This window comes from Crotalus tigris, unplaced genomic scaffold (assembly GCF_016545835.1).
Source record: "Crotalus tigris isolate CLP2741 ecotype Arizona unplaced genomic scaffold, ASM1654583v1 scf7180000024370.6872682, whole genome shotgun sequence".
Classification (NCBI taxonomy): domain Eukaryota; kingdom Metazoa; phylum Chordata; class Lepidosauria; order Squamata; family Viperidae; genus Crotalus; species Crotalus tigris.
The window spans coordinates 3150272-3177585 of NW_024100540.1; the positions used below are offsets into that span (position 1 = coordinate 3150272).

The 27314-nt window shown below is 39.5% G+C and overlaps 1 protein-coding gene across 1 annotated transcript; it reads left to right on the plus strand.

The window, feature by feature from the left end:
- Positions 1–2412: 2412 nt before the first annotated feature.
- ZACN (zinc activated ion channel) lies at positions 2413–15579 on the plus strand. The gene is made up of 10 exons (XM_039327970.1): positions 2413–2479; positions 3138–3298; positions 4358–4402; positions 8373–8479; positions 9253–9363; positions 10282–10451; positions 11998–12122; positions 12849–13053; positions 14466–14648; positions 15380–15579. Exons 1-10 carry the CDS (start codon positions 2413–2415, stop codon positions 15577–15579), a joined length of 1374 nt encoding a protein of 457 aa, XP_039183904.1.
- The last annotated feature ends 11735 nt before the right edge of the window (positions 15580–27314 follow it).

A 27314-nucleotide genomic window follows, 5' to 3' on the forward strand; every position in this document is an offset into this window, starting at 1 on the left:
GCTGTTGTTTTTGTTGCTATTATTAATATTTATGAGTGTTAGATTTGTTTGATTTTGAATTACTTTGACTTTTTGAAAAACGGTTACACATATTGTACGTTAAAAAAAAGAAACAAACTGATTAAGTATTTTGATGGTTCAGTTACTTCTCACTAGAATCCTTTTGCTTTGACTAAACAAGTTATTTTAATTAAATAATTCCTTATGTAGCCTATATATATATATATGAGCAATAACAGAGAATGAAATACAGGACATCATTTAAAAAACAATAACATGAGGCTTATTTGGTTAGTGTTGCTGAGAATTCAAATCATGAGGGGCGTGTTGCAATAAACAAACATGGATTCATCCATTGTCTTTTTCATAATAAATAATCAATGTGGCAGCTGTTGGTATAAAAAAACAACCAGGGTATTGGACAGATTTGGAATACACCCTTGAAAGGGCACTCCTACCAGCCTATATAGATAATTTTCTCGATGTCTCTTCATTCAGCTGTTAGCTGCCCATCTCTCCACACTGAATAGTGGCATCTTTTCCAGGTATGGATGGTCAGTCAATATTGATTCCAAGTTATCCTTGGTGGCTCCTACTGTGAAATTCCACATGTACAGAATGCAACAGCTTTTGCTGTCTATATAACAAGGCAACAAAAAGTTACAAAAAGTGAGCATAAAGGCTGTGCAGGGGCCTGAAATTAAGGAGAAACTTCCTAACAGTGAGAACAATTAACCAATGGAACAGCTTGCCTTCAGAAGTTGTGGGTGCTTAATCACTGGAAGATTTTAAGAAAAGACTGGACAGCCACCTATCTGGAATGGTATAGAGTCTTCCGCTTGAGCAGGGGGTTGGACTAGAAGACCTCCAAGATCCCTTCAAGCTCTATTCTGATTGATTGATAGCCTGTCCAAATGACAGAAGGTTGTACTGGGCCCAAGGATGGTCCATGAGAAGTTAATAACTAAAAAAACAAATATAAATAACAAATACGTATCTAGAGGGTGGTGTGGGGAAAGTACTTTGCAATGTGAAAATAAATTTTAAAAAATACCTGTGTATTTTTTATGTAAAATGGTTCAAATTTGAAATGTTTTCCACACACTTAGGAAGTGCCTTTTGCCATGGGTAGAAAGGCTTGGAACAGATTAAGCATTTGATTACATTATATTCTTATGAGATTGTTTATATCTCAAGTTTTATTTTATAGAGAAAGTAGAAGAGAAAATTCTATGGTTGTTTGCTGTGTTTTCCAATGTATTGATACAACATCTATGTTTTATTCATGTTTTCTTTTCTTTTTTTAAATTCTTTTCACAGACGTTTCTAACTAATTATTAGGTGCTTTATTTGACTGCTAAATTATTTTTTGTTATAAGCATTCCTGATGATTTACTGGATACTTTTTAAGTATTTCATTCTTCTTCAGATACTGTTTTGTATTACTAATTTAAGATTTAAAACTGGTCATGTAGTATGAAATGAAATTTTTTTAGTAGAAAGGCAATTATTAGATTATCACCGCCTTACCAAAAAGAACAGAATAAATTGTAACACTAATCTGTGAATCTCCATATTACTAGTACATTTAGCAATATACTTATTTTCTACCATCAGTAAAAATCAATTTGCAAGATTATCTTAGGCCAATTGCATAAACGGGTATAATATGGATATTTTAATCATATTATTATGTTTATTATATATAGCATGCCTTTACATGCTAGGAATGCCATACAGAAGGATAACCCAAATTTCCTGAAAGATCTGTGAATTCATACTAATTTTACAACATCCATTCCTAACCTGGTGCTTTCAAGGTGTACTCGAATACAATTCTCATAATCCTGAATGAAATCAGTAACATTTTTACATCAAGATCTGGAATTACATTAAAGCCTGTTCTCCTGGTAAAAAGAAATGAAGGGAGCAAGAATCAACATGACCTATCTTTTCCTGTTGCTAGGTAGGCTATATCTTTCCTTATTTTGAGAATATGTTCAGATTAATAGGTGTTTGATTTCTTGTCCATTTATATAACTTATAGGCATGTGCAAAATTTAAGCCTGGAATGGACAATAAAATCAGGGCTTTTTTTCTCATAGAACGCCCAGAACTGGCATCTTTTTTGGATGGAACCTTGTAGGGTAGGCAAGGCGGGTTGTATGACCTGTGTGAGTTCCGGCACTTTTTTTAAAAAAGAAAAAAAGCACTGAATAAAATGATCTCATTTGGGCCTAGAGAATAGCTATCCTTACATGCAAGCAAAAGGAAATGTGGAGGAGATTCTACAGAAACCTCAAAGTTGTGCATACAATTACCTATGGTTTGAACAACTGGAATCAGCATTTATTCTTTCTCTTGATGAAGAATTAATGAGGTCAAGGGGGAAAAAAAATATCTCTGATGAGAATGAAACCTCTACTGCTCGATCCTAAACATAGTTCATTTGATGTCACAGATGATTCTAATAATCAAGGTAGAGAGAAAGAACTCACATGCCTTACCCTCCTTCGTAGCAGTTGACCAGAATGTTTGTATTACTGCCTTTTTAATTTTATAATTAACTCAAGGTGGCAGTCATACTTAATTCTCCTCCCTCCTCGCTGTTTTCCCCACAGCAACAATACTGTGTGGTAGGTTGGGCTGAGAGAGAGTGGCCCAAAGTTACCTAGATCAGCAGTCTTCAACCTTTTGGCACCAGGGATCAGTTTCATAGAAGACCATTTTTCCATTGACGGGGGGGGGGGGATGATTTCAGTTTTGCTCACTTGCCCCCTGTTCATTTCCAGCTGTGCGGCCTGATTCCTAAAAGGCCCTGGACCAGGACTGGTCCATAGCCTGGGGATTGAGGACCCCTGATCTAGATGATTGTCATACCTGAGGTAGGAATAGAATTCACAGTATCTTGGTTTCTAGCCTGATGCATTAACCACTAGACCAAACTGACTCTTGAATTTTATTTAGGTACTAAGGTAACCATCATCTTCCACCATACTTGGTTTAGACATGGGATTTAATGAGAACTAAAGATGAAAGTCTTTCTCAGTTTCAACACGACTGTTGGTGTTGGTTTGAATTGCAGTATACTGTGTGGACCTTTGATCTAAAATGGACAATTTGTGTTTTGCTTCTAGCAGCCTCAGTTCAGATAACCTGGCAAGATTCCTCTGCCTCTTTGGAAGAAAAATTATTTAAATCACTATTTGGTACAAATGCTGTATATCAGACCCACAGAAATGGAAATGGCCCCCTTCTAGTGAATATCACAGTGATGATGTCCAATGTGCTAAATGTGGTATGTATCGTAAAATTTACCGTAAATGTTTGTAAATTGTCATTAACTAAGGACTCTGCTCCAAAAGAAATAGGGGCAAGATTACTATGGGTTTAAATGGGGAATTAAAGAGTGTTTTGTTTGCGTCTCTCCCTCTCCCTTCCTCCCTCCCCTCCTCTCTCTGTATATCTGTGTGTGTGTGTGTGTGTGTGTCCCTGTGTGTGTCTGTATCTCTCATTCTCACTCTCTCTCTCTCTCTCTGACAGCTAAACCATTATGAGAGACTACCAGTTCACTGATTTCCTAAATCTCATCCATATAACACTTTTATTGATCTCTACTGAGATTCTTAGCCCAATTAACTTGGTGATGTCAATATTGTAACTTGCAAAGAGCATAAATAAATCATCAATGGAAGGCTTTACTGCCTTCAAGCTGGCTGGTAGGTATTGAGTTTGCACTTTGTACCCAGTTCCCTGGAGTTTCTCTGCTCCCTCAGCTATGAAGTCACAATAAGCCCTTCATCCCACTCTACAAAGAGATAAGTTAATGCCATTTCCCTTCCTGCATTTCTTACATTTTGAAACATTGCTTTCATAGTGAGAGATGACCTGTAAGAATTGGTGGCAAGGAATATGTTTGGAAGAAATTTAAATGAACAACTTGAACACATGTATTAGCTGCAGAAGTGCAGCTGAGGTTCCCCAAAACCTAATAATGCCAGTAATTGCATTGATTTCAAAGGAAAATTGCTTTTCTTGCTTTGAGCAGGTGCTAAGGGAAGGTAGCAGCTACATAGGGGATGAACTCTGGCTCACACACATTGTCAATAAAGAAGACCTTCTGCTGACAAAATAAAAATCATATCTGAACAACCCAGTACCTTAGACAATATTTTTTAAAAAAAAATAGCTTTTTTTTTCTTTTTTGGAACCTTAGTCTTTGAAAATTATTCCATTCCATTCTGTTCCATTCTGTTCAATTCCATTTTGCATTTTATTATGGATTTTCAAAAAGAAAATGCAATGTGTCTGTATAAACAAATGGAAGTAAAATGACCATGAATTATTATTCCAATAGGATATCTTGAAATACACCATCACATCTGTTCTGGTTCTGAATCAGGTAATGCTTATTTTTTTGTAATCAAGGCATCATCATCATCGTCGTCGTCATAGTAATAGTAATAGTAGTACCGTATATGCCGGCGTATTAGGCGACCCGGCGTATAAGATGACTCCCGAGTTCGACGCCAGGTCGCAAGACGATCGACGCCGAGTCGCATATAAGACGACTTTCTAGGCATGCGACTCGGCGTCAATCATCTTATACGCCGGAAATGACGTCATTTCCGGCGTATAAGATGACTTTCTAGGCATGCGACTCGGTGTCGATCATCTTATACGCCGGAAATGACGTCATTTCCGGCGTATAAGATGATCGACACCGAGTCGCATGCCTAGAACGTCATCTTATACGCCGGAAATAATAAATAAATAAATAAATGTTATGACTCGGCGTATAAGACGACCCCCGAGTTCGGAGGCTGTTTCATCGCTCTCAAAAGTCGTCTTATACGCCGGAATATACGGTAATACAAGGAAGGTCTAAAGCAGAATGTGCAGCATGAAAATCCAAAATTTGTTTAAAAACCATAAAATGTTGCTGTCAAATTGTCAATTTTAATATGACAGAAAGGGAAAATTACACCATGCATGATAAACTATATTCATGTCAATTTCATTTAGATTACACCCACTCCTCATTTAGCAACTGTTCCATCCTCACAATTAGTTCATTAAGTGAAATGGTCACTAAGTGAACTCATGACTGAGAGGGGAGAGAGTCCCTGTGAAGATCCCTGGTTGCTGCTGTCTCATTCAGATACAGTTTTCTAGTACAATTATGCCAGTGTTGCTTTCACTACAGCATGCATTGTTGTCAAACACACAAAATTGGATCATAAGTGCACACATTGGTTGCAAAATCTATTTTTCATTATTGCTGCATTTGCAAATGGTTGCTAATCAAGATAGTTTCTAAATGAGGAGTGGATGCAAAGTGAAACTGATTTTTGTCCTGCCTCCACCCACTTCTTTATTTTGGAAATAGTCATTTTTTGTGTCCAGTCCTTGGCACAGTGCCCATAAGCCACAGGCAACTGTGAACTTGAAAATGTTCTACAAGTGTGCTTTAAACAAAAGATAAGAACATTCTAATCCTACTTCTTTTTTCTTGCATCGTGATAAATGTGCAAATCACTAATTGCGATGGAATGTAAGATAAAAAGAAAAGAATAAATGAAGATGTACAAACCATTTGGGATAAATTTTATATGTATCTAATAATAAGTACCAAGAGCACATTTTCCTGCAGTGTACAGTTTTAAACCCCAAATTACATCACATTATTCAGAAAAATGCATAGTTTGAAAAGTAACTACATTCTGATTTACGTAGTCTGGACAGTGTAGCCTGGAAAATGTGAATTAAATGGGTTTTTAAATTATTTATTTATTTATTTTTGGTGCACTCCATGCATTTTTTTTCCAGCATCCATTTCTAGGTGAATTCATTCCTATCTAACCATCAGATAATCAACTTTCTTAAAAATCTCATTTTCAAACAGCTTGTGTAGATAACCTTTATTGTCATTTGTTACTCTGGGCACAATGGCACACATTAAAAATGAAATTTAGTTGCTTGCTGTCAAGGTGTACTCATACATAACACACATTTAAACATACTATATACAACATATGTGTAGACCTACACCTTTACATATGTAACATATACATATTAATCACTGTCCATCTTGAATAGATAACAGAAGGAGGAAGCTTTAGAGTTCACAAGATTAATACTATATTAAAAATTCTGGTGACTTTCCTTCTTCAGAGTATACTGAAAACAAATTGGCTCAATAATAATTTATTTTCCCCTGGGATATTCTGGGAGCTGTATTTTGGTCAGAAAAAATGGGCAAAAAACTCATTACAGAGTTAAGTCCACAAATCACTAGCCGTGGGAAATGGGAGAAGTAACCATGGCAACTGAGCTTGCCTAAAATTCTTAGGCAATATCTATTGTGTGTTTAGACTTCTGCTCAACTTTTTCTTCTCTTAACACTAACTTCATCCTAACACCCATGAAAAGATTGTCCATGGCTGTTCATCCATCACCCATTGCTAACTAATAAAATATAAAAAGGGAGTGCTCACTGCCCATGCAAATTGATCCCCATTCATACCTTCAACCTTAATCCTAATCATGGGCCTAACTTCAACATTATTATTATTATTATTATTATTATTATTATTATTATTATTATTATTATTATTATTATTAAAAATTTATAGACCGCCCCATTCCCGCAGGACTCCGGGCGGCTAACAATAAAAACACAACATAACTTAACAAAACAAACAATACAATAACATTCATCCAGGGGTCAGATTTTATAAACCCCAGGCCTGCCGGAAAAGCCAGGCCTTAAGCAGCTTGCGGAAAACCAACAGGATAGGAGCAGTCCTAATCTCCGGGGGGAGCTGGTTCCAAGATGTGAGAAAGCCCTCCCCTGTGACCCTGCCAAATGGTACTGCTTGGCCGACGGGACCTGAAGGAGGCCCAGCCTGTGGGATCTAACCGGACGAAGGGAACTATGAGGTAGTAGGCGGTCTCACAAATAGCCTGGCCCTGAGCCATATAGAGCTTTAAAGGTAATAACCAACATCTTGAATTGGACCCGGAGACCAATAGGCAACCAGTGCAGCTCACGGAGGATAGGTGTAACGTGGGTGTACCGAGGAGCACCCACTATCACTCGCGCGGCTGCATTCTGGACCAACTGTAGTCTCCGAATACTTTTCAAGGGTAGCCCCATGTAGAGTGCATTGCAGTAGTCCAGACATGAGGTGACAAGGGCATGAGTGACTGTAAGGAGAGCCTCCCAGTCCAGGTAGGGTTGCAACTGGTGCAACAGACGAACTTGTGCAAAGGTCCTCCCAGCCACAGCCGTCAAATGATGTTCCAATTTCAGCTGTGGATCAAGGAGGATACCCAAGCTGCAAATCCGCTCTGTAGGGGGTATATTTTCCCCTGCTAGAGTCAACACTGGACAGTTAACATGATCCTTGGGAGGCAACATCCAAAGCCACTCGGTCTTGTCAGGATTGAGCCTGAGTCTGTTAACTCCCATCCAGACCCTCACGGCTTCGAGGCAACGGCCCATCACATCAGCCGCTTCAGTGAGAGAGCTCGGGGAAGATATATATAACTGGGTATCATCAGCATACTGATGAAACCTCACCCCGTGCTGTCTGATGATCTCACCCAGCGGCTTCATGTAAATGTTAAATAGGAGGGGGGAGAGGACCGACCCCTGCGGCACCCCGCATTCAAGGGACCTCGGGGTCGACCTCTGCCCCCCCACCAGTACCGATTGTGACCGGCCAGAGAGGTAGGAGGAGAACCACCATAAAACGGTGCCTCCCACTCCCACCCCTCCAAGTCGTCGCAAAAGGATACCATGATCGATGGTATCAAAAGCCGCTGAGAAGTCAAGTAGCACCAAGACAGAGGAATAACCCCTGTCTTGGGCCCGCCAGAGATCATCCATCAGCGCGACCAAAGCAGTTTCTATGCTGAAGCCGGGCCTGAAGCCAGATTGAAAAGGGTCTAGGTAATCCGCTTCATCCAGAGACCGTCGGAGCTGGAGTGCCACCACTCTCTCTACAACCTTCCCCAAAAAGGGGAGATTGGAGACTGGGCAGATTTAAATTATTTAAATCAGCCGGGTCCAGGGTAGGCTTCTTGAGAAGGGGCCTCACAACCGCTTCCTTCAAGGGTTGCGGGAAAGACCCCTCCCTCAACGAAGCGTTGATCAACACCTGGAGCCAGCCTCGTGTCACCTCCTTGGCGGCCGAGACCAACCAGGAAGGACACGGGTCCAATAAACAAGTGGCTACAAAGTCATTTTCCTAACGTCTGCAGGGAGGCCAAGCTGGAAAAGGATGGCTTAAATTTTAACATCATCAATGCTGGGAATGGGAAATGTGAGAATGAAGACTAACATTTTCTCTTAATGAATCTTTCAGTCATGGTATAATAAAAGGCTGGCTTGGGATGAGCAGGAATTCCCCTTCAGCACCATCACTGTGCCTTGGAATTCAGTCTGGACTCCATCCTATACAGTTCAAGAAGCGTAAGTAGCATTAAAATAACAGTGTCCATAATAAGACATATTGGAATAGTATACTGTAGTAGGATGACTTAGACACGAGACACATCTATTTCAATACTCTACCTGCAAAAGAGCCAGTTGATGGTACTGCAGCTAATAGTAAACATTTGATCACAAGAACCATGTGTCTAATGTTTTAGTAAAGTTGACCTCATCCAATCCAGTCTCACTTTATATTTGGATAGGATATTATACATCCTCACTTTCTCTCCTAAATTTTAATGCATATTTACAAGAGTCACTGAGAGACAAAATAAATAAACTAAATGCAGGGAAGAAAGGACTTTAGAGTGTATTTGCAAAACTAAGAGTAATGAGCACAATCATTTTTATTATACTTTATTAAAACCGAATGTTAGATTTAGTTGGGACTAAATCTAGCTCACATTTGAATCTGCCAGTAGACTCCATTGCATGAAACTCCATATATGGCTCATAAAGGAAAACACAACTATAGCGGAACAATTTGGCACATGTTTCCTGAAGACTAAAATCAGGAATCTATTCAATATTACCACTCAGCCGTCATTTGCAATAAAGGATGGTGCTTCCTGTATAGGTCTCTGTCAGGATTAAAATGTATTAAGAAGATTTTGAGCAGCCCTGTGAGATGCCTCTGGATCAGAAAGGCAATCTGTATCAATTCCTACTAACATGGCTTCCCCCTTTTCAAAATAACAGTGGATTATGCAAGACTTAAATAACTTGTAATTCTTTGTAACTCTTCTTGGCAGAGAAATACATAACATGCACAGAGCAGGCTATGACCAAATTACCTTAGAGCTTATTCCAGTATCAATGTACCCTCCTTTCAGTTACACAGAATCTTCAGACACATTCAGGGGGTATAATTTTCTGGCAAGCAACACAGAGGTAGAGGTAATCCTCAGATCATGACCAATTGTTCAGAGACGATTCAGATTTATTTGTTCAGTGCTGAACAAGGGGGACTTATGATGGCTCCTCAGAGTTCTGGATATCGTAGTGTCACTGCAGTCATCTGCTTGAGATTTCTGATGTTTCCTGCAAGGTTCCCACAAGCAATGGGGAAGCTGGTAGGAAGTCAGAAGTCATGATCATTTGAGTTCTTTGTTTAATGATCCAAGTGGTCCTTGTTTAATAACCATATCTAAATGGCACAGTCACACAATGCTGTAATTTATGACCTCTTTGCTTAACAACATAGTTTCTGGTCCCAACTGCTGTTGTAACCTGAGGACTATCTGTAGATTGCCATTGGTTTATTTCATTATATTTTTTCAACTGTCCAATTTGGCTTACCCCTGGATTTCCCGATGATCTCAGTATTAGAATCAGCCAGAACAGGCAAAGTACAAATGATCTTAATTTTATTTGTTTATATCCTGTCTTTATTATTTTTATAAATCACTCAAGGCAATGAACACACAAAACTATCCTTCCTTTTCCTATTTTCCCCACAGCAACAATCCTGTGAAGTTGGTTGGGCTAAGAGAGAATGATTGGTCCAAGGCCAGAGAGTTTTCACAGCTAAGGCAGGATTAGAACTCCTGGTCTCCAGATTTCTAGTCTGGTACCCTAATCACTAGAGCAAACTGGTTTCTATAAGTCACATAATCCCAACCTTTCTGTAATAAACAATGGAAGTTTGAGAATTTTAATGAGAAAATAAGTGCACATTTTCTCATTTGAAAGTGAAAAAATGTTTTTTAATATTTTAGAGGACCACAAAATTGTGAAAAGCAACCTTAGCTTTTTCTGCTGTCATGTTTCTTTAATCAAAGGTTTGATGTAACATGGAGAGTGGAATCCCCTAATGTGGTACTTCACAGTGATGGGAAAACAGAATTTCAACTTGCTCTTCGCATTGACAGCAACTGCAACTTTGACCTCTTCTATTACCCATTAGATAGCAGCCAGTGCTTTTTGAGCTTTTTCTCACTGAACAGCAAAGGTAGGCAAAAGTCTTCATACATAAATAACATAAGGAAATTGGTTGTCATGCACTGTACAGAATTCTATTCAAACCTCAAGTCGAATGGTCTCTCCTTAAATTAATTTTGGATATATTTAGCCAGGTCCTTTGCAGACTGCATGTTTTATTTCTGCCGGCACTGCACATCGTTGTAATTAAAGCTTTTAGGGATGATGGTTGTTGATTTAGGTGAATGTGATATCACTGGTTATGAAAGCACAATGTACCCCTATGGATAACATTGATAGGATTATTCATGATATAACCTGCTTAATATTGCCAGTTGCCACTGAGTATAAAAACAGGGGATGATAAACATTCATCAGTCAATTTGCACAGTTTCCACATTAAAGTGTATAAGTTTAATAAGCAACGTTAAAGTAATATTTATTTATGCAAAAATCTGAATATGTAAGCCAGTGAATGAAAACCATCTGACATTGTCCCCTTAGCCACACTGTCAACATCATTACATGGAGCTGCTGTACAAAACGTCCAGTTCATATTATCTGTTTATGCACAATCTCCACTGACAGGATATTGAGCACAAGGTTTATACAGGTAGTCCTCGACTTACAACAGTTTGTTTAGCAATTGTTTGAAGTTACAATGGCACTGAAAAAAGTGACTTATGACCTTTTTTCACACTTATGACCACTTCCAGCACCTCTAGGATCACATGATCAAAATTCAACCGATTCATATTTATGATTCATATTTATGCTTGTCAACAGATTCATATCTATAATGGCTGCAGTGTCCCAGGGTCTTGTGATCCCCTTTTGTGACTTTCTGATAAACAAAGTCAACGGCGAAGCCAGATTCCCTTAACAACTGTGCTACTAATTTAACAACTGGAGTGATTCACTTAACAAATGTGGCAAGAAAAGTTGTAAAATGGGCTGAAACTCACTTAACAAATTTTTCACTTAGCAACATAAATTCTGGGCTCAATTGTGGTTGTAAGTTGAGGACTACCTGTATTCAGGCAAGAAGATAGCTAGAAAGAGTTGAATTGTTCCACCTATAATATTTGGAACTTGCTCAGCTCATCTATATAATGAAATAAAGAAAAAAAACCAGACAAAAAAAGGCATTAGAGAGAACTTTTAAGAAAGAAGTTGGCACCAGACTTTGTTTGCTAAGCTGTAGTAATTCCAAGTCTAAGTATCTAGTAGTAGTAACTCTTCTCCTCTAAAAGATAACCACTTATTCTAACTTCACTGGGGCCTTTTCTCATCTATGGCATTTCTTTTCCCAGATGGCTTCTAATATGGTTGACTCATACATTTAGTTTGACTTAGTACAGGGGTCTGCAACCTTGACAACTTTAAGATTTGTGGACTTCAGTTCCCAGAATTCCTCAGCCAGCATATGCTGGCTGAGGGATTCTGGGAGCTGAAGTCTACAAGTCTTAAAGTTGTCAAGGTTGCAGACCACTGACTTAGTAGATACTATATCAGCTTTTTACTTACGATGAATAAGATTGTGATTTCTTCAAATTCTTTTAAATTATTCTTTCAAGTCACTGAGCTGGAATTCAGCACCTCCATTGCAAATGAAATTCTGAATTTAAATCGTGAATATCTCATCACAAATGTGAACATTACAAGCCAAAGAAATATGGCACAGCCTTATTTTGTGGTCATGGTAAGAATATCGCTTGCATTGTAATTTTTTAAAAGTACCTTGGTGGCATCTCAGTTAGAGTCTTTTCTTCTAGCTCAGTGGTTCTCAACCTGTGGGTCGGGACCCCATTTGGGGTCAAACGACCATTTCACGGGGGTCGCCAAACAACGCAGTCCGCCATTTTTTCCCCTTTTCCTTAGCTGTGCTACTCCCTTTTATTCGATTGGCTTTTGAAAGCCAATAGAATAGACTCTCTTGAATAGAGTCTAATTCTATTGGCTTTCAAAAGCCAATAGGAATTGTCCAGGCTGTCTCTGCCCTGCTGAGCCCGCCAAAAGTCCCATTCTGCAAACGGTGCTGCACCAGTTGAGTAGTCCTCGACTTATAACCGGTTGAGTAGTCCTCGACTTACAACCGGTTGGGGGTCGCGGCATTAAAAAGGTTGAGAACCACTGTTCTAGCTGAGATTCTATCTGCCTTTGAAATGGATAATAACAATGGGAATATTTCTTGGGAGTCTCCCTCCCTCCCACCCTCATAAAAATAGAAACACTATAGTTGGGTGGGCTCATTTCAAACAAAACCATAATGCATGATTTATAACCATAGTGGCTGAATTCGCACGCTGTGATTAACCAAAGCAAACAAAGCACATTTAGGCTTAGCACTGTGCTTTATCAATGCCCAATTTTTGGTGTAACTTGAATTATTTCTTCCTTTTACCCTGACGTCTGGCTTCTTTTTCAGATAAATCTAAAAAATACAGGAATACGAGTCCTCCTTTCCTCAGTGTTGCCAAGCCTTGCAGTTGAGATAGCGGATCTCTGTGGTTTCTTCATCTGTCTCCAAGACAGATTGTCATACATGATCACTTTGCTTCTGGCATATCTAGTCTTCTATTCTTCTTTCATTGGTTCCCTACCAGAATCATCTTCCTGTAATCCTCTGCTCAGTAAGTTGTACGAGCAAAAAAGATGTCAAGTAACAAGCCAAAACCATCCACCCAAATATGTCAAATGGAAAATTTTGTCCACTTTATCTAATTAGATTAAAATAACATCCAGAATATATATTCATCTAAAGATAAGATTAATGATAACAGCAACAATCTTTTTAGGGAAGGTGATAAAAAGGTGGTTGTTTGGCAGCTTCAGGAGGGCCTGGATGAAATGGATTATCTGGATCCCTTTCAGTCAGGATTCAGGCCCGGTTATGGGATGGAAATGGCATTGCTCGCACTTGTTGAAGATTTCTGGCAATAGCAGAATGCAAGCAGTGCAATCATCCTTGCTCTCCTTGACCTCCCAGCAGCCTTCGATACTGTTCACCATGATATCCTTTTGGCCCACTATGGGGTCTGAGGCTGGGCTGCACAGTCTGTGCTGTTGCGACTCTTTTATCCAAGGCCGGTCCCAATTGGTGTTAAAAGGGAGCGAGAGACCCAGCCCATGACCGTTTTTCTGTGGTGTGCCACAGGGCTTGGTACTCTTTCCACTCCTTTTTAACATCTACATGAAGCTGCTGGGTGACATCATCTATCCCCATGGGTTGAGGTGTCATCAGTATGCAGATGATATTCAACTTTTATATCCATCCCTGGTGAGCCAAATGTTGCTGTCGTTTGCCCTCTCACAGTGCCTGAAGGCTGTGGGAGCCTGGATTGGGGACAACAGGCTTCAGTTGAACCCTTGGAAGACTAAATGGCCATGGGTGCATGGAGTGTCAAGTGCCTGCCCCACACATCCCCATGCTGCGGATCCTGTCACTCAAAGAATTCCAACTGGTGGGGTCCAGGAGAAGAACTTTCTCTGCTGCGGTCCTGGCCCTTTGGAACATCTTGCCCTCTGAAGTGAGATTGTCTCCCACCCTCCTGATCTTCTGCAAGCCTGAAGACCTCGCCCTGCCAATTGGATTGGGGCCCCAATGGGGAAGTATCACACTGGAGGTGGTTGATCAACTAATACCATTCCTACCTCCTCCCCCTATACATTCTGCTTCTTTCCTCACCCATTCTTTAATTTTACTTATAATTTGTATTTTATTATGATTTTACCGTGATTATAGACATTTGTATATAGATATTTATGGTTTTATTTTGATGTTGTAAGTTGTCCAGAGTCACCTTGCAGAGAGATGAATGGCAAACAAATTTCATAAATAAATAACTCTTACTGTTCACCACACTTAACTGTAGTAGAGATCTCAAGGAACCCTTACCTTAACCCTAACATTCGTCCTAGTCTGAATTTATATATTGATACTAACCTAATTTCAGCACACACTTCCCTCAGTAACATAAAGCAAAGGCTGAGAGGACCCATCAATAATGCCTTTAACTTCTTCCTTCTTCCAATAATGTCTTAGGTTATTACTACACTGGCCTTCTCATATTACTATTCCTTAGCACAACTGAAACTATCTTAGTGCAGAAGCTGGCCGCTGGTAATGCAAATCTTTGTTTGAATTATGGATTTAAAGCAAGAAAAAAGGCACCTTCTACAGCATCAAACTTCCAGTTAGAAGAGGCAAAGGATCCTGAGACAAAAGGCAAGTAAATACAATATACAAGGGAAAAAAACTGTAACATTTCATAAATAAGGTGATGAGGAAGCTTTAGCATAATGACACAAATCTTGGCTGTAATGAAAACCCATAGGAGATTAGTCTACCATCAAAAGACTTTTAAAACCTGAAAGTTACCAAGCTTTTTAAGGCTATTTTAATTATTTAAACTAAGAATCAATTGTTTTAATATTTGGTGCTTTAAAATTAAGCCATGAAACTGTGGTTGGAATAATAGGGCAGCAATAGAGGTAGATAGTCCATTCCTTTTCCTCAGAGTTCGCTATGATGATACAAGGCAGGGAGCATCAGTAAATGTAAAGATAGTGACTATAGCAGCTTGTTCCCAGCCAGAATACTGTATTCCTTAAACTTCAAAATAAGTGGGAGAGTCACCCTAACAAGAAACAGCAAACAAAAGAAATCTCACCAAGTGGATAATTCCTACACCAAGAATTTTACAAAACTCACTATTCTTTTATTTTTGCTCATCGGACCCAAATGTCTTAGCTTTCAGATCTAAATATTAGAAATGACATACAGTGTAATGAAATATATGTAACATGTGTTTTAATCCTGTTCATCAATGGTATATTCTCTCATGATAATTCAAAATACTTTGAGTAATTTTTGACTGGATTTCAAATTCTGCTTCTTTGATTTTGACTTGGCCAACCACAAATTCACCTGGTACCTTTTTCTCTTTTGACCAACAGACTGTGGAACCGATAAAGAATCACCACATCCCAAACCTATTTCTAGCACTTTGGACAGCCTTTTCTGCTTCATCTTCTTAGGCCTGGTTCTTCTGTTTCATCTCATGTTAGCAGGACTCTGGTATCTATGGAAATGTGCACCCAAGAGGCCTCCTGGAGAAATTTATCTAGATGGAATCAAGTGGGACCATGGAGAATAACATGTCATTTATGCTAAATATCCAGCTGAAATGTTATATATGTATGTGTACCCAGTTTACTTGTTTTAAATAAAAATAGTTTTTACTTTCCAATAGCTCACATCTGGTATACTTTACAAGTTGCTACTAATTATTTAAACCAATTTAATATTTAGTACGCCAGTAATACTAGTAACATCTCCAAAGCATTTTTTCTGCATCAAATCATTTTCAATCTATTTTTCAAGTTAAAGCTAAATTGCTTTATGAACTAGTTACATTGTTCTATTTTGATGTGATGAAGCCATTCTTCTCTACCAGTGTGGAACTGGTATCCCGGTCATGTCTGTTTAAAAGCAAATGGTTTCTTATATTTTTATCTCACCAATATGTTAAATAATTTCTCTTTCCCCTGTTCCAAACTATTTGGAGACTAGGAGGTAGCTTTGTATTCATTTCATGGCTATTAATTTTTATAGTGTGTTGATTTGATATTTAATTGTAGCTTTAACTTGTAAATTTTTAAAGAATTTTCTATAGGAACATAAAGTGTAATGGTGCACATAAATGCTTCCAGCCATTATATCATTATTTATTTATTTATTATTATTAACTGCTCAGAATCATTGGGAGTTGGGTAGCATATGAATGTATTATTATGGTTTGTTGCATAGTCAACCAGATGTTCAGACTGAATTTGGCATGTTTTTCCATCTATCCAATCCTTCCCTTACATACTTATGGGGAATGCTTCTGTATCTTCTGCTAGTAGATTTATTTAACATCTAGGTCAGGGGTAGGCAACCTCGGCTCTTTTATGACTCATGGACTTCAACTCCCATATTTGAAAATAACAAGCAAACAACACTACAAATCTATTTCAACACTACAAATCTATTTCTGGCTTCTAAATTATAGGTAGATTAAATTCCATGTACTATATTCAGTTTTGTCTTCTTTCCACCTATTTTTTTTAAATAAAAGGTCAGTGCCAATATATTAGAAGAAAGGGAAAAAAAGAATACCAGTGGTAACTTTTATTGATTCAGATAATGAATCAATAAAAGGATTATGGGCATACAATTAGATCAGCGTTCACCTGTCCAAAAGGATATTCAAAGCTATAAGTCAGGAGTCGGCTGGAATAAATATAGAGCAAAGCATAAAGCTAGAGGTTGTATACAGGCTGAAAGCTAGAACTACTCAAGTCTCAATTATCTCCAAGGTCTATATAGATGTTAATTTACTGCACTCACCTGTTGACTTTAGCAAAATTGTCTGAGCTGATAATTGGGTTTGTTATGTCACAGAGGACTGATTGTTTCTATGGAAGTTCTATAGAACAGAATTTATTTTTAATTCACCTTTCAGACATTCTTTGTTGAATATAGCAAAGATGACTAGGATATGTATCAGCTGGCCTAAAGTATCACATTTTAAAAATAGGAATAAAAATAATGAGACAAAAAGAGACAGGATATTCTCATTAAGAAGTAAAGACGAAGTTTTTCCAAAAAACTGAAAATAGGAGAGTTCATCCATGTATTTTACCAAGAAATGTAGATAAGACAAGTTCAAAAACTCAGCACACACATATACATATTCATGCATTCAAAATCCATTGGTGGTGTCCATTTCACTCTATGAATTCAAGGACAGGTAACCCTAACAATAAATGGATTTTCCTGCCAAAAGGGTAAAAAGAAATGCATGGTCCTAACTATTGCCATGCGCTCCGAATCCATTGGTGATGTCCATTTCGCTCTACAAATTTAAGGAAACCTAACCCTAACCCTAAGTGCGTTTTCCCACCAAAGGGATTTTCCCATGTATTTCACTAGGAAATGTAGATAAGGCAGGCTAAAAAGAAATGCACACTCCTAACCATTGCCATGCACTTCAAATCCATTGGTGACGTCCATTTCGCTCTACAAATTTAGCGAAACCTAACCCTAAGTGGGTTTTCCCGCCAATGGGATTTTCCCATGTATTTCACCTGGAAATGTAGAAACGGCAGGGTAAAAAGAAAAGCACACTCCTAACCATTGCCGTGCGCTCTGAATCCATTGGTGATGTCCATTTCACTCTAAGAATCTCTGGAGCCTCAATCCTAACCCTAAATTGCTTTTCCCACCAACCGAATTTTTCCGTGGATTTCACCTGGAAATGTAGATAAAGCAGGCAAAAAAGAAATGCAGGCTCCATGCACTCCGAATCCATTGGTGATGTCCATTTCACTCTACAAATTTAGAGAAACCTAACCCTAACCCTAAGTGGGTTTTCCCGCCAATGGGATTTTCCCATGTATTTCAACTGGAAACATAGATAAGGCAGGCTAAAAAAAATGCATGCTCCTAACCATTGCCAGGCGCCCCAAATCCATTGGTGATATTCATTTCGCTCTATGAATTTACGCAAACCATTACCCTAACCCTAAGTGGGTTTTCCCGCCAATGGTATTTTTACGTGTATTTCCCCTGGAAATATAGATAAGACAGGGAAAAAAGAAATGTACACTCCTAACCATTGCCAGGTGTCCCAAATCCATTGGTGATGTCCGTTTCGCTCTACGAATTTACGCAAACTTAACCCTAACCCTAAGTGGCAGATAAGGCAGGCTAAAAAGTAATGCATGCTCCTAACCATTGCCATAAGCTCAGAATCCATTAGTGATATCCATTTTGCTCTACGAATTTATGGAAAGCTAACCCTAACCCTAAGTCGGGTTAGCGAAACGGACATCACCAATGGATTGGGAGAGCATGGCAATGGTTAGGAACGTGCATTTCTTTTTAGCCTATCTTATCTACATTTCCAGGTGAAATACATGGGAAAATCCTAATGGCGGGAAAATCCACTTAGGGTTAGGGTTAGGTTTCCCTAAATTCAAAGAGCGACATGGACATCACCAATGGATTCGGAGTGCATGGAAATAGTTAGGAGTGTGCATTTCTTTTTAGCCTGCTTTATCTACATTTCCAGATGAAATACATGTCAAAAACCCATTCGCTGGAAAACGACTTAGAGTTAGGGTTAGGTTTCCCTAAATTCGTATTGCAAAATTGACATCACCAATGGATTAGGAGCGAATGGTAATGTTTAGAAGTGTGCTTTTCTTTTTAACCTGTCTTATCTACATTTCCAGGTGAAATACATAGGAAAATCCCATTTGCGCGAAAACCTACATAGAGTTAGGGTTAGATTTCCCTAAATTCGTAGAGTGAAATGGACATCACCAATGGATTCGGAGCGCATGGCAATGGTTAGGAGTGGGTTATTTCTTTTTCGCCTGCCTTATCTTCATTTCCAGGTGAAATACATGTGAAAATCTCATTGGCAGGAAAACCCACTTAGGGTTAGGGTTAAGTCTCCAGAGATTCGTAGAGCGAAATGGACATCACCAATGGATTTGGAGCAGCTGGCAAGGGTTAGGAGCATGCTTTTCTTTTTAGCCTGCCTTATTTACATTTCCAGGTGAAATACATGTGAAAATCCTAATGGCGCGAAAACTCACTTAGGGTTAGAGTTAGGTTTCCCTAAATTCACAGAGCGAAATGGACATCACCAATGGATTTGGAGCGCATGGCAATAGGTAGGAGTGTACATTTCTTTTTAGCCTGCCTTATCTACATTTCCAGGTGAAATACATCGAAAAATTCCATTGGTGCGAAAACCCACTCAGGGTTAGGGTTAGGTTTTCCTAAATTCGTAGAGTGAAGTGGACATCACCAATGGACTTAGAGTGCATGGCAATAGTTAGGAGCGTACACTTCTTTTTAGACTGCCTTATCTTCATTTCCAAGTGAAATACATGTGAAAATCCCATTGGCGGGAAAACCCACTTAGGGTTAGGGTTAAGTCTCCAGAGATTCGAAGAGCGAAATGGACATCAGCAATGGATTTGGAGCACCTGGAAATGGTTAGGAGCGTGCTTTTCTTTTTAGCCTGCATTACCTACATTTCCAGGTGAAATACATGTGAAAATCCTAATGGCGCGAAAACTCACTTAGGGTTAGGGTTAGGTTTCGCTAAATTCATAGAGCGAAATGGACATCACCAATGGACTTGGAGTGCATGGCAATAGATAGGAGCGTACATTTCTTTTTAGCCTGCCTTATCTTCATTTCCAGGTGAAATAGATGTGAAAATTCCATTGGCGCGAAAACCCACTTAGGGTTAGGGTTAGGTTTCCCTAAATTCGTAGAGCAAAATGGGCATCAATCGATTATGAGTGCATGGCAATTGTTAGGAGCGTGATTTTCTTTTTAGCCTGCCTTCTCTATATCTTCTGTTGAAATACAAAGGAAAATTCCATTCGTGGGAAAACCTAAACTCATAGAGTGAAATGGACATCATGAATGGATTCGGAGCGCATGGCAATGGTTAGGAATGGGTTATATCTTTTTTGCCTGCCTTATCTTCATTTCCAGGTGAAATACATGTGAAAATCCCATTGGCGGGAAAACCCACTTAGGGTTAGGGTTAAGTCTCCAGAGATTCGTAGAGCGAAATGGAAATCACCAATGGATTTGGAGCACCTGGCAATGGTTAGGAGCGTGCTTTTCTTTTTAGCCTGCCTTATCTACATTTCCAGGTGAAATACATGTGAAAATCCTAATGGCGCGAAAACTCACTTAGGGTTAGGGTTACGTTTCCCTAAATTCGTAGAGCAAAATGGACATCACCAATGGATTTGGAGCGCCTGGCAATGGTTAGGAGCGTCCATTTCTTTTTAGCCTGCCTTATCTACATTTCCAGGTGAAATACATGGGAAAATACCATTGGCGCGAAAACCCACTTAGGGTTAGGGTTAGGTTTCCCTAAATTCGTAGAGTGAAATGGACATCACCAATAGATTTGGAGTGCATGGCAATAGTTAGGAGCATACACTTCTTTTTAGACTGCCTTATCGTCATTTCCAGGTGAAATACATGTGAAAATCCCATTGGCGGGAAAACCCATTTAAGGTTAGTGTTAGGTTTCCATAAATTCATGGAGTGAAATGGACATCACCAATGTATTCGGAGCGCATGACAATGGTTAGGACCATGGATTTCTTTTTAGCCTGCCTTATCTAGATTTCCAGGTGAAATACATGGGAAAATTCCATTGGCAGTAAAACCCACTTAGGTTTAGGGTTATGTCTCAAGAGATTCACAGAGCAAAATGGACATCAATCAATTAGGAGTGCATGGCAATTGTTAGGAGAGTGCATTTCTTTTTAGTCTGTCTTCTCTATATCTTCTGTTGAAATACAAATGAAAATTCCATTGGTGGGAAAACCTAAATTCATAGAGTGAAATGGACATCATCAATGGATTCGGAGCACATGGCAATGGTTAGGAATGGGTTATTTCTTTTTTGCCTGCCTCATCTTCATTTCCAGGTGAAATACATGTGAAAATCCCATTGGCGGGAAAACCCACTTAGGGTTAGGGTTAAGTCTCCATAGATTCGTAGAGCGAAATGGACATCACCAATGGATTTGGAGCGCCTGGCAATGGTTAGGAGCTTACATTTCTTTTTAGTCTGCCTTATCTTCATTTCCAGGTGAAATAGATGTGAAAATCCCATTGGCAGGAAAAACCACTTAGGCTTAGGGTTAGGTTTCCGTAAATTTGTAGAGCGAAATGGACATCACCAATGCATTTGGAGCGCCTGGCAATGGTTAGGAGCGTCCATTTCTTTCTAGCCTGCCTTGTCTACATTTCCAGGTGAAATACATGGGAAAATTCCATTGGCGCGAAAACCCACTTAGGGTTAGGGTTAGGTTTCCCTAAATTCGTAGAGCGAAATGGACATCAATCGATTATGAGTGCATGGCAATTGTTAGGAGCGTGATTTTCTTTGTAGCCTGCCTTCTCTATATCTTCTGTTGAAATACAAAGGAAAATTCCATTCGTGGGAAAACCTAAACTCATAGAGTGAAATGGACATCATGAATTGATTCGGAGCGCATGGCAATGGTTAGGAATGGGTTATATCTTTTTTGCCTGCCTTATCTTCATTTCCAGGTGAAATACATGTGAAAATCCCATTGGCGGGAAAACCCACTTAGGGTTAGGGTTAAGTCTCCAGAGATTCGTAGAGCGAAATGGACATCACCAATGGATTTGGAGCGCCTGGCAATGGTTAGGAGCGTGCTTTTCTTTTTAGCCTGCCTTATCTACATTTCCAGGTGAAATACATGTGAAAATCCTAATGGCGCGAAAACTCACTTAGGGTTAGGGTTACGTTTCCCTAAATTCGGAGAGCAAAATGGACATCACCAATGGACTTGGAGTGCATGGCAATAGATAGGAGCGTACATTTCTTTTTAGACTGCCTTATCTTCATTTCCAGGTGAAATATATGTGAAAATCCCATTGGCAGGAAAACACACTTAGGGTTAGGGTTAGGTTTCCGTAAATTTGTAGAGTGAAATGGACATCACCAATGGATTTGGAGCGCCTGGCAATGGTTAGGAGCGTCCATTTCTTTTTAGCCTGCCTTATCTACATTTCCAGGTGAAATACATGGGAAAATACCATTGGCGCGAAAACCCACTTAGGGTTAGGGTTAGGTTTCCCTAAATTCGTAGAGTGAAATGGACATCACCAATAGATTTGGAGTGCATGGCAATAGTTAGGAGCGTACACTTCTTTTTAGACTGCCTTATCGTCATTTCCAGGTGAAATACATGTGAAAATCCCATTGGCGGGAAAACCCATTTAAGGTTAGTGTTAGGTTTCCATAAATTCATGGAGCGAAATGGACATCACCAATGTATTCGGAGCGCATGACAATGGTTAGGACCATGGATTTCTTTTTAGCCTGCCTTATCTAGTTTTCTAGGTGAAATACATGGGAAAATTCCATTGGCAGTAAAACCCACTTAGGTTTAGGGTTATGTCTCAAGAGATTCACAGAGCAAAATGGACATCAATCAATTAGGAGTGCATGGCAATTGTTAGGAGAGTGCATTTCTTTTTAGTCTGCCTTCTCTATATCTTCTGTTGAAATACAAATGAAAATTCCATTGGTGGGAAAACCTAAATTCATAGAGTGAAATGGACATCATGAATGGATTCGGAGCGCATGGCAATGGTTAGGAATGGGTTATATCTTTTTTGCCTGCCTTATCTTCATTTCCAGGTGAAATAGATGTGAAAATCCCATTGGCGGGAAAACCCACTTAGGGTTAGGGTTAGGTTTCCCTAAATTCGTAGAGTGAAATGGACATCACCGATGGACTTGGTGTGCATGGCAATAGTTAGGAGCGTACACTTCTTTTTAGACTGCCTTATCTTCATTTCAACGTGAAATACCTGTGAAAATTCCATTGGCGGGAAAACCCACTTAAGGTTAGTGTTACGTTTCCATAAATTCATGGAGCAAAATGGACATCACCAATGTATTCAGAGCGCATGACAATGGTTGGGACCATGGATTTCTTTTTAGCCTGCCTTATCTTCATTTCCAGGTGAAGTAGATGTGAAAATCCCACTGGTAGGAAAACCAACTTAGGGTTAGGGTTAGGTTTCCGTAAATATGTAGGGCAAAATGGAAATCACCAATGGATTTGGAGCACCTGGCAATGATTTGGAGCGTCCATTTCTTTTTAGCCTGCCTTATCTACATTTCCAGGTGAAACACATAGGAAAATTCCATTGGTGCGATAACCCACTTAGGGTTAGGGTTAGGTTTCCCTAAATTCATAGAGTGAAATGGACATCACCGATGGACTTGGAGTGCATGATAATAATTAGGAGTGTACACTTCTTTTTAGACTGCCTTATCTTCATTTCCAGGTGAAATACCTGTGAAAATTCCATTGGCGGGAAAACCCACTTAAGGTTAGTGTTCAGTTTCCATAAATTCATGGAGCAAAATGGACATCACCAATGTATTCAGAGCGCATGACAATGGTTGGGACCATGGATTTCTTTTTAGCCTGCCTTATCTAGATTTCCAGGTGAAATACATGGGAAAATTCCATTGGCAGTAAAACCCACTTAGGTTTAGGGTTATGTCTCAAGAGATTCATAGAGCGAAATGGACATCAATCGATAAGGAGTGCATGGCAATTGTTAGGAGCGTGCATTTCTTTTTAGTCTGCCTTCTCTATATCTTCTGTTGAAATACAAAGGAAAATTCCATTGGTGGGAAAACCAAAATTCATAGAGTGAAATGGACATCATCAATGGATTCGGAGCGCATGGCAATGGTTAGGAATGGGTTATTTCTTTTTTGCGTGCCTTATCTTCATTTCCAGGTGAAATACATGTGAAAATCCCATTGGCGGTAAAACCCACTTAGGGTTAGGGTTAAGTCTCCAGAGATTCGTAGAGCGAAATGGACATCACCAATGGATTTGGAGCGCCTGGAAATGGTTAGGAGCGTACATTTCTTTTTAGCCTGCCTTATCTTCATTTCCAGGTGAAATAGATGTGAAAATCCCATTGGCAGGAAAACCCACTTAGGGTTAGGGTTAGGTTTCCGTAAATTTGTAGAGTGAAATGGACATCACCAATGGATTTGGAGCGCCTGGCAATGGTTAGGAGCTTTTTAGCCTGCCTTATCTACATTTCCAGGTGAAATACATGGGAAAATTCCATTGGCGCGATAACCCACTTAGGGTTAGGGTTAGGTTTCCCTAAATTCAGGTGAAATACATGTGATTTCTTTTTAGCCTGCCTTATCCCAGGTGAAATACATGGAAAATTCCATTGGCAGTAAAACCCACTTAGGTTTAGGGTTATGTCTCAAGAGAGTCATAGAGCAAAATGGACATCAATCGATTAAGAGTGCATGGCAATTGTTAGGAGAGTGCATTTCTTTTTAGTCTGCCTTTTCTATATCTTCTGTTGAAATACAAATGAAAATTCCATTGGTGGGAAAACCTAAATTCATAGAGTGAAATGGACATCATCAATGGATTCGGAGCGCATGGCAATGGTTAGGAATGGGTTATTTCTTTTTTGCCTGCCTCATCTTCATTTCCAGGTGAAATAGATGTGAAAATCCCATTGGCGGGAAAACCCACTTAGGTTTAGGGTTAAGTCTCCATAGATTCGTAGAGCGAAATGGACATCACCAATGGATTTCTGGCAATGGTTAGGAGCGTGCTTTTCTTTTTAGCCTGCCTTATCTTCATTTCCAGGTGAAATAGATGTGAAAATCCCACTGGTAGGAAAACCCACTTAGGGTTAGGGTTAGGTTTCCGTAAATATGTAGGACAAAATGGAAATCACCAATGGATTTGGAGCGCCTGGCAATGATTTGGAGCATCTATTTCTTTTTAGCCTGCCTTATCTACATTTCCAGGTGAAATACATAGGAAAATTCCATTGGCGCGAAAACCCACTTAGGGTTAGGGTTAGGTTTCCCTAAATTCATAGAGCGAAATGGACATCACTAATGGATTTGGAGCGCATGGCAATAGTTAGGAGCGTACATTTCTTTTTAGACTGCCTTATCTTCATTTCCAGGTGAAATAGATGTGAAAATCCCATTGGCGGGAAAACCCACTTAGGGTTAGGGTTAGGTTTCCGTAAATTTGTAGAGCGAAATGGACATCACCAATGGATTTGGAGCACCTGGCAATGGTTAGGAGTATCCATTTCTTTTTAGCCTGCCTTATCTACATTTCCAGGTGAAATACATGTGAAAATTTCATTGGCGCGAAAACCCACTTAGGGTTAGAGTTAGGTTTCCCTAAATTGATAGAGTGAAATGGACATCACCGATGGACTTGGAGTGCATGGCAATAATTAGGAGCGTACATTTCTTTTTTGTGTGCCTTATCTTCATTTCCAGGTGAAATACATGTGAAAATCTCATTGGCGCGAAAACCCACTTAGGGTTAGGATTAAGTCTCCATAGATTTGTAGAGCGAAATGGACATCACCAATGGATATGGAGTGCCTGGCAATGGTTAGGAGCGTGCATTTCTTTTTAGCCTGCCTTATCTTCATTTCCAGGTGAAATAGATGTGAAAATCCCATTGGCAGGAAAACCCACTTAGGGTTAGGGTTAGGTTTCCGTAAATTTGTAGAGCGAAATGGACATCACCAATGGATTTGGAGCGCCTGGCAATGGTTAGGAGCGTCCATTTCTTTTTAGCCTGCCTTATCTACATTTACAGGTGAAATACATGGGAAAATTCCATTGGCAGTAAAACCCACTTAGGTTTAGGGTTAGGTTTCCCTTAATTCGTAGAGCGAAATGGACATCACCAATGGATTTGGAGTGCATGGCAATAGTTAGGAGTGTACACTTCCTTTTAGACTGCCTTATCGTCATTTCCAGGTGAAATACATGTGAAAATCCCATTGGCGGGAAAACCCATTTAAGGTTAGTGTTAGGTTTCCATAAATTCATGGAGCGAAATGGACATCACCAATGTATTCGGAGCGCATGACAATGGTTGGGACCATGGATTTCTTTTTAGCCTGCCTTATCTAGATTTCCAGGTGAAATACATGGGAAAATTCCATTGGCAGTAAAACCCACTTAGGTTTAGGGTTATGTCTCAAGAGATTCATAGAGCAAAATGGACATCAATCGATTAAGAGTGCATGGCAATTGTTAGGAGAGTGCATTTCTTTTTAGTCTGCCTTCTCTATATCTTCTGTTGAAATACAAATGAAAATTCCATTGGTGAAAAAACCTAAATTCATAGAGTGAAATGGACATCATCAATGGATTCGGAGCGCATGGCAATGGTTAGGAATGGGTTATTTCTTTTTTGCCTGCCTCATCTTCATTTCCAGGTGAAATAGATGTGAAAATCCCATTGGCGGGAAAACCCACTTAGGTTTAGGGTTAAGTCTCCATAGATTCATAGAGCAAAATGGACATCACCAATGGATTTGGAGCTCCTGGCAATGGTTAGGAGCGTGCTTTTCTTTTTAGCCTGCCTTATCTACATTTCCAGGTGAAATAGATGTGAAAATCCCATTGGCAGGAAAACCCACTTAGGGTTAGGGTTAGGTTTTCGTAAATTTGTAGAGTGAAATGGACATCACCAATGGATTTGGAGCGCCTGGCAATGGTTAGGAGCGTCCATTTCTTTTTAGCCTGCCTTATCTACATTTACAGGTGAAATATATGGGAAAATTCCATTGGCAGTAAAACCCACTTAGGTTTAGGGTTACGTCTCTAAAGATTTATAGATGGAAATTGACATCAATCGATTAGGAGTGCATGGCAATTGTTAGGAGCGTGCATTTCTTTTTAGTCTGCCTTCTCTATATCTTCTGTTGAAATACAAAGGAAAATTCCATTGGTGGGAAAACCTAAATTCATAGAGTGAAATGGACATCATCAATGGATTCGGAGCGCATGGCAATGGTTAGGAATGGGTTATTTCTTTTTTGGCCTTATCTTATTTCCAGGTGAAATTTTTCGGCGCGAAAACCCACTTAGGGTTAGGGTTAGGTTTCCCTATATTCGTAGAGTGAAATGGACATCACCACTTTGCATGGCAGGTGATTTCTTTTTAAATATTTCCATGTGAAAATCCCATTGGCGGGAAAACCCACTTAGGGTTAGGGTTAAGTTTCCAGAGCGAAATGGACATCACCAATGGATTTGGAGCACCTGGCAATGGTTAGGAGCGTGCTTTCCTTTTTAGCCTGCCTTATCTACATTTCCAGGTGAAATAGATGTGAAAATCCCATTGGCAGGAAAACCCACTTAGGGTTAGGGTTAGGTTTCCGTAAATTTGTAGAGTGAAATGGACATCACCAATGGATTTGGAGCGCCTGGCAATG

What these genes read in the sequence shown, in the direction of transcription:
- ZACN (XM_039327970.1), top strand. Translation starts at nt 2,413, where the DNA reads ATGAAACCTCTACTGCTCGATCCTAAACATAGTTCATTTGATGTCACA. An exon ending in TTTCTCACTGAACAGCAAAG is followed by an intron (nt 10,452 to 11,997) that starts GTAGGCAAAAGT and finishes TATTCTTTCAAG; the next exon opens with TCACTGAGCTGGAATTCAGC. An exon ending in AAAGGATCCTGAGACAAAAG is followed by an intron (nt 14,649 to 15,379) that starts GCAAGTAAATAC and finishes TTTGACCAACAG; the next exon opens with ACTGTGGAACCGATAAAGAA.